Consider the following 8443-nt stretch of genomic DNA (forward strand, 5'->3'; position numbering starts at 1 on the left):
TCTAGTCTAATACAGGTATTTTGTTCCCACTTCCAGGCATAGATAGCTGAGCCCAGTGCCGATCCTGACCTCCCTGGGGCCCAAAGAAAAATGACATGGCACATTAAAAATGAGAAGCGGGGGGCGCTGACGACAGTGACATGTCACATTAAAGAAAGTTAAGAAGCGGGGGGAGGGGGTGTTCTGCTGTCGGAAATGACATCTTACATTAAATTGAGAAGCAGGGGGTGCTGACTTCTTACCTCTTCTCCCATGCAGCCAGCGAGGTGAGGGGGCAAAAATGACTTCTCACCAGGCGGGGCCTCTAGTAATTTGCGGGGCCCTAAGCGGCTTGCATAGTGAGCCTATAGGGCAGATCGGCCCTGGCTGAGCCACCAACAGCTATCTACGCCACATCTGGAACCTCCCCCTGCTTTCTTCTGGGAGACACGCAAGTCTCAGAAGACAGCAGGGTACCAGGAAGCAACGCCTCAAGGCTTCCCTTCCGGAGTATGGCGACACCTCGACCTGATGGGTGCCCTGGACGGGCAAGTGTCCTTATTTTAAAAGGCAGCATGGATTTCACCAGAGATCCACAGGTTGCCACTGGAGTCCTCTTCCATTCCTCCATGACAACATCACAGAGCTGGTGGATGTTAGGCCCCTTTCACACCGAGGAGTTTTTCAGGGGGTTTAGCGCTAAAAATAGCACCTAAATACCGCCTGAAAAACTCCTGCCCCAACATTCTCAATGTGAAAGTTGGCATTCAACTTACCGTACCCAAAAGAGCTGTATATCAACAGGCTGTAGCTTCTGCCTATCGGGAAGGTAAGTATTAAGACCTGTGCATCTGACCCACTTTAAGTGGGTTTTGCATTTTCATAGGCTTGTATATAGCCAATTTAAAGAAAAAAAATCGAATCTCTTGCCCTCTTGAGTACTGCCCCTGACCTACTTAATCAAATATAAAAAATGTTTTTTTGCCTAAATATCTACCTTAAAAACCACATTGCCAATTACACATTGTACAGGTTTGTAGCCTAAATACTGAAATTTGCACTTAATTTTGTAACTTTTTGAAATGCCAGTAAAAACATATCTGTGCCAGTAAATTTTGGGTGTCATGACAGTAAATTTGAAGCCGGTAGGTTGGCAACACACTTACACAACTGAGTCAATGTTCCAGCCCTGTCCCATGTGCAGCCCATCTATCCTCTCTTTCTGGTCTCACAACAGACACAGGCAGCACCAGAAGCCATAGGCTCCAGCTGCTGTCAGTCAACACAAAATGTGCTTTTGAGAAAAAATAAAATAAAAAATAAACACGCCCCAAGGGGGGGGGGTGCTCATTTGTCGTCACAATTTTTAGGAAATTAAGAAACATGCTGGTATTGAAGGGATTAAAACATGGAGCTTGGTAGTGCCACACTAGATAAAGAGCATACAAGTCATACACAGAGGGACAAGGTGAAGAGTGTTTCTCCATTGTAAAAAGAAGGGGTGGACTCTCAGATGTAAACACTACACTGTTGACATTTATGATCATTGTGATTAGCCTCTCTGATCAATCACTGTGATCCCAAGGTACACAGACACTGAGATTGGCACTGTACAGTAGGGCACAGGGCTGCCTGAGCATGGCTCTGTTCAGACAGACAAGCACAGACGCAACGGACACTGGGTAGAAAAAAAAAACGTCCACTATGTCACCATTAATGAGCATACTCCGGTAATGATGGTGCGCTGAAGTGCGGGTTTGGTGCCTTTGAATAATACTTCAGTCAGGATTAACTCCACACTTAAAAGAATCATCTCTGTTAAAATCCTTGCAGTGTACATCGATCACTCAGACTTTGTAACAGATCCCTTAGCTGTTAAACAAATAAAATAAAAAGGCATTTGTTCTTCTATGTCTTTTGAGTACCGATTCTGAATGGGAGTGACTTTTTCCATTATTGATTATCTGATGCACTTGCAGCGCTCTAATGAGGAAGCAATTAGTTTAGAAGCATCTAACCAAAAAAAAAAGTTTGTTGCAGAATATGCCTACAATCTGCCTTGTAGCTTATAACACAGACTTCTTGGGAAATCAGGCAGCCAATCACACAAGCAGGAAATTACATTTCTTGGGGTGTTCCATTAACCAACTTTGTACTACAGATAGGAAAGGTAATCTTTAAGAACATTAACCACTTAACCCCCGGACCATATTGTTGGTCAAAGACCAGAGCACTTTTCAATTCGGCACTGCGTCGCTTTAATGGACAATTGCGCGGTTGTGCGACATGGCTCCCAAACAAAATTGGCGTCCTTTTTCCCCCCACAAATAGAGTTGTCTTTTGGTGGTATTTGATCACCTCTGCGGTTTTTAGTTTTTGCGCTATAAACATAGAGCGTCAATTTTGAAAAAAAAAAAATGAATATTTTTAACTTTTGCTATAATAAATATCCCCCCAAAATATATAAAAAATACATTTTTTTCCTCGGTTTAGGCCGATACGTATTTTTCTATATATTTTATTTTTTTTACGAAAAAAAAAAAAAAATCGCAATAAGCGTTTATTGATTGGTTTAGCGTTTGCAAAATAGGGGATAGTTTTATGGCATTTTTATTTATATATATATATATATATATATATTTATATTATTTGTTTACTAGTAATGGCGGCGATCAGCGATTTGTGTTCGGTACTGCGACATTATAGCTTGAGAATACTGACAATCAGACTGTTTAAAGGGGTGGTTCCCCCTAAAACACATTTCTAACAATACATTCGTAAGACCCGTTACACTGCGGGTAGGCTGGCTTTTTTTTTTTTTTTTTTTTAGTACATACCTCGATCTCGGCGTTTTGTCCCTTGGCGGTGGGCGTTCCTAGTTGATTGACGTTCCTCCGACGGGCGCATACTGCGCGTCACGACTTTCCGAAAGAAGCCGAACGTCGCTGCGCAGGCGCCGTATAGAGCCGACTCTATACGGTGCCTGCGCAATGACGTTCGGCTTCTGTCGGAAAGTCGTGACGCGCAGTATGCGCCCGTCAAAGGAACGTCAATCAACTAGGAACGCCCACCGCCAAGGGACGAAACGCCAAGATCGAGGTATGTACTTAAAAAAAAAAAAAAAAAAAGCCAGCCTACCCGCAGTGTAACGGGTCTTACGAATGTATTGTTAGAAATGTGTTTTAGGGGGAACCACCGCTTTAAAGAGGTCAGTGAAAGATTTCATAAAATCTATAGTGAATATTGTGACTGGGAACCATTTTTTTTGTAATAATCCCTTACTCTATGTCTATGGTTACCTTTTGGGCATGTTGTAGCCAAGTGAATCAGACATAGCAAATTACTTCTATTGAGCCATTATGGAAATCTACTAAGAAAAAAAAAATCATGAGTTTATATACTATATATAGACCATTACAATGCACCAAAAAGGTGCAACAAGCTGTTTTTGTTTTTTTTTAAATCGCGTATCAAACATCTTTTTCCCCCACTTTCATGTCTTAAAGTTTTCTTTTTACTTTTTAGGCCCTATAAATGTTATCAATCTGAAATCTTTCCTTGGTGGCAGGGATTGGCTGACACCCAGGTACGATAGGGCCAGAATATAACTACAACTACCCCTTGGGCTGCCTGTATGGGCTGGTATTGGGAGTGGCAGCAAATTATACAAGTTTTTTCAATGGCTAGCAGGCAGAGATTGACCAAGGTAAGTAACACTGTGCACAAAGCTTAAGGGCAAACCCAGTAACCACCTGTCCCTGGTTTCTAACTATTACAAGCAGTGCTGACAGTGACATCAATCCTGCCAGAGGCATTTTGTGTGAATTGCACTGGGAGCACCAAACCATTGAATCACTATACATAGCGTAGAAGGCTTCCCTTTTGTGTTATAAATGTAGATTTTATATAATGGTGGTGAAGTTAACTAGGACTTTTTCAAAATGTATACGTTTTCCTTGCCATTTTAGTCCTTGCGTTACATGCTGTACTTACCCAAGCCCTGTCTCAAAGCCAGTGATGTGCACGAGAGCCTTTCCCTCCTCCATTGGCCAAGACCGCAACAGAAGCAATTGGAGAGAGGGGGCAAGGCCGAGGCACAGCTCTGTACGGGAATGAACAGAGCAGGGGTTCTGGTGCCCCGTAGCAAACTGCTTGCTGTGGGGGCACTTGGCAGGAGGGATGATCCAGAAGCGCTGGAGAGGGACCCAAAAAGAGGGGGGGGGGGGAATAGGTCTGCTATGTGCAAAACCACTGCAAAGAGCAGGGAAGTACAACTGTTTTTTTTATTAAAAAATCAGCCTTTAATATTACTTTAAAATTCCTGTCCATGTTAGTTATAGAACAGTTTGCAGTACACTGGGGCAATTTGCTTCCAAATTGTTGCATGTAGCAGCAACAATACTGGGCAACAAAGTTGGTGTTTGATGTAGCGGGTGCCCCGCATCGCCCAAAGCCATGCCAAGCTGACCGAGGCTCACTGAAGGCAGAGCCTGCCTGTCAGCTCCTGTGGAAGATTCCTCCCCCCTCCCTCTGACACCGACTGCAGTAATAATACGAGCGGCGCTCGCTCGGCCACCGGATCTGCTCCCTCATTGGCGAGAGGCGAGGAACCGGACCAAAACAAAACTCAAGCGCCTCCTAAAGGGGCAGCACTACATTGACAACATATTTGCATAATATATACGCACACTAAAAAAAAAAAATACTTTAAATGTAGTGGGTTGACTTAGAATTTTTTTTATTAATTTTTTTACACATTTTATTTTAAAATATATAAATTGTTAACAAATACATTAAAAACCCAAGAATAAAAAACATATTGCATTTTACCATCTTTTTTTACCCGATAATCCTGCCAGCAACACACTTTGACAACTCTCACTCACTCTACTGCATCTATAAAGGAGTAGTGTCACCATCCTAGGACAGGAAGTGCGTTAGGGCTTTTAATGATATATTTATTAAACCAAATGGGAGTAAATAAGAGAAGTTCATAATGGGGGGGGGGGGGGGGGGTTTACAAACACTTTAATTTTACAATGGGCGTTAGAATACACCATGGCTTCCGTTCTTTCATGATCAAAAACGTTGATATCCCTTTGGCAGAGGTATTGTCTTTTGTCGCAAGATATTCTGTTAATAAATGAAACAAACAAGTAAGTAAATTAGCCATTCAGAAGTTATCCACAAAACTAGGCAATATAAAACTTACTTCCAAGAAGGACCTTAGTCGAACCACCGCCCCCATTTGCCCCTCCGTAGTTACCATCTGGATTCTGTAGGAGAAGAAAGAAAGGTATCCTAATTCAGTCTACTGAGAAATAGGATCATTGTACTCCCAGCCTAATCCTTTTCCTGGAGTGCACTGATTGACACAGGAATCTTATGCAAGTGGATTATACCGCTGCCTACAAAGCAGATTGGACACTGGCACCAGAATCCTGAGTGTAGCCCCTCCCATGAACAGAATACTTCAGTTTGCCTAGAACAATGGCCATCAACTTCGAGGGAAGGGACCTGTGACACTCAATGGACTCTGCGAAGAGCATTTTACAGGGGAGTTAAACATTTGGATTTTTTAATTCACTGTAAAAATAGTAAACTGGCTCTTGATTTAGAAAGTTTGGGGACCCCTGCTCTAGGAGAAGCACTGCCTAAACCTGAGAAAAGTTGGCCATACATGGATCAAAATTCAGCCAGTCCCTGCTGAACGGACTGAATTTTGATTCATGTATGGTCACTGTGGTTGAACAGAAATCGATTTACAAATCCACTTCTGTTCAAAACACCCTGTCAAAATATTCTTGCTCAATCAGCGCCCCAAGCATTAGGCTGCAGCACTAATCAGTATTCCGATGGTTGAGGCATCTCCCCACAATCTGAATACAATAAAACAGTGGGGAGGATTCCTGCATCCACATTAAGTAAATGGATGGGGGAAATTGGGTATTTTTTTTTCGTACAGGATAGCCATAGTAGAAAGCTAGTTTGTTCTAACCCGCACACAGCCCAGAGAAACATGTGGCCCTTCTCTAAAAAGCATGAAACTACTGCACCCTATATGGCTCCATTCACACCTAGGCGTTTTAACGCCTGTAGCCCGACGCTATTGCAGCCTAAAATACGCTGGAGGGGTGATTTAACATTGTTCTCTATGGAGATGGTTCACATCTCCACGCCTAAACGCAGTACGCCTGAAGTCCTGTACGCCTGAAGCTCAAAACAAGTCTCTGACCCTTTTTTTCAGGCGGCTTCGGCGTTCGGCCATAGCCGACAATGTGTAAATCACCCCTCCAGCGGAAAACGCGGTAAAAAACGCCACGTTTTGTCGCGGCAAATGGCGGGACAAAACGCCGCAATTTGTCGCGGTAAAATACGCCGCGTTCAGGTGTGAATGCAGCCTATCAAATGGTTCAGAAACTACCAGCTGGAAATAACAGGGGATTAGCGTGGGTAAGACCCCCCAGTACCGTTCATACCAGGAAGCAGGCTACTTCTCACTGTGTAGGAGAGATTCCAATACTGAGCGTAAAAACACAGCAGTACATGGTGTCCTAAACGTGTCTGAGCCAGGAGATCTGCACAGTGCAGAATCCTCCCGCCTTGCTGGCCATTTAAGAATCAAGCTCTGTGGGTCCAACTGTACTCACTCTAAAAGCATATGGAGGACAAGGCTGGGATTTAAGACAACCTTTCCTTGGACATCTTATGCTGAGATAGATGAATAGCCTGGACTCATGCAGTTGCCTTCATCAAAGGTAGGACCATACAGCCAGTATCCCTTGAAGGATAAGTGAATCAGGTGTTTCTTGGATACAGCAACTGCATCCCAGCTTTTTAACCAGAGTACTCTGCACATCTATATGGAATCAGATCCAAACAGGACACAAATTTTGATGCTTCCAACAAGACATTGAAAAGTTGATCTCCAAACTTCTGCTCCACAGGTTCTATCAGAAAGGAGGTATATCCCCACAGTGGAGAGATTCTTTATAAAAAAGAGATCCAACCCATACTGTCACTGTTTGGCAGGTTCTGCCCTCAGAGATTAGGGTCACAGCCATCAAAAGACAGAGAAAACTGGGATTTAAAATACTGGTCAGTCGTTTTCTTGGGCAAAGCAAGCATGCCCGCTTCTGATGCAACGTAAGGTAGAGCGTACTGCATCAGTAAGAGTTGAAATGGTCTCGTGCATGGTCATGATGGGAGAATGTGGTACCCCAAGAACAGCCTTAAATGTGGAGACCGAGTTTGGGTCAGAGATGGTCACTGCAATCCATGGGCCCGGTCTGTTCCAAGGCCTTGAGTTTACCTCGGTAACGAAGTGCAAGGACCCCGCTTAGAGCTTCTGTACTTTGTATATACAAAGCTTTGGCTATCCTTAGCCACAAAGACATGTATAACTTCAGTGGAGGCATCCAATGACAAGGTAAGGAACTCTGACTCCAGGCAAAGTTGGTTGCAAAAAGGCAAAAAAAAGGTTTTTTATCTTCATGCATTTTATGGTGCGATTTGGCTCGGGTGCCCCCATAGCAAACTGCTTTCTGTGGGGGCACTGAACAGGAGGGAGGGGCCAGGAGCACCATGGGACCTGAGAAAATGAGAATCCGGGCTGCTTCGAGCAAACCCACTGCAACAGAGCAAGTATGTATAACATGTCCTGTCCCGCCCCTCCCCCCCATAAAAATAACGAGAGACTTTTCAATCATTTTAACCATAGGGTCACTGCATTCCAGATGTCAGTGCACTCATGGGGGGGGGGATTGTGAGCGGAGGGTCACCCGTGGCAGAGGGATTGTCCCACCACATGGTGGTGATGCAGCTAGTCTCGAGGCGGAGCCAAAAGTTCCATGTTAAAGTCGGCCTAAAGCCAAAAATTGCTGTAGGAGAGAAGTAGAGTTCCTTAAAATCAATTTTCCACCTACCTAGGGAAAAGTTCTTCTTTAAGCAAAATAATTAATTTCCAAAACTGGTCTTGGTATTGTTTCATTAAGGCATTCCCACACACCTGCAGATGGAGAGCAGAATAAGTAAAAAAACAAACAGCATAAACTTTTCCCTCAACATTCATTCCTGGATCCCAGTTTTTTGTTTCTAATCATCCCTAGAAAAAAAATTATAGCTGTAAATTTATTGCCAAGCCCCCATATTTGCCATAAAGAACTTATAGGATAAATATAGAAAGTGCGACGCTAAATTAGAATGGTCCTATACTGGACCATATAACAAATGACTAATGTTTAAACACTTAGAACATGTGCAGACGTAATTATATATACACTAAATGAAAGGTGCAAAGATAATAATAATAAAAATAAAAAAAAAACGTAAAATTTAAAGCCCACAATGTGAAAAGTGAAAGAAAAAATTATAATATAGTCCAAAAAACAATAGTGTTGAAGTATTGATCCAAGTGAGTAGATATCAACCTCCAGGTATGAAAACAATACTGCTAGAACCGATT

The 8443-nt window shown here is 43.0% G+C and overlaps 1 protein-coding gene across 1 annotated transcript in view; it reads right to left on the reverse strand.

Annotated features, from left to right (window-relative positions):
* Positions 1-4732: 4732 nt before the first annotated feature.
* Positions 4733-8443, reverse strand: part of GLE1 (GLE1 RNA export mediator) — a 39836-nt gene continuing 36125 nt past the window's right edge. The window contains exons 14-16 of the mRNA XM_040324742.1: positions 7905-7987; positions 5192-5255; positions 4733-5112 (exon numbers count right to left, since the gene is read on the reverse strand). Of these exons, the coding sequence (XP_040180676.1) occupies positions 5059-5112; positions 5192-5255; positions 7905-7987 (201 nt within the window). The 3' untranslated portion in view covers positions 4733-5058. The remainder of the gene's footprint in view (positions 5113-5191; positions 5256-7904; positions 7988-8443) is intronic.

Source organism: Rana temporaria, chromosome 9 (genome assembly GCF_905171775.1).
Source record: "Rana temporaria chromosome 9, aRanTem1.1, whole genome shotgun sequence".
In the NCBI taxonomy this organism is placed as follows: Eukaryota; Metazoa; Chordata; class Amphibia; order Anura; family Ranidae; genus Rana; species Rana temporaria.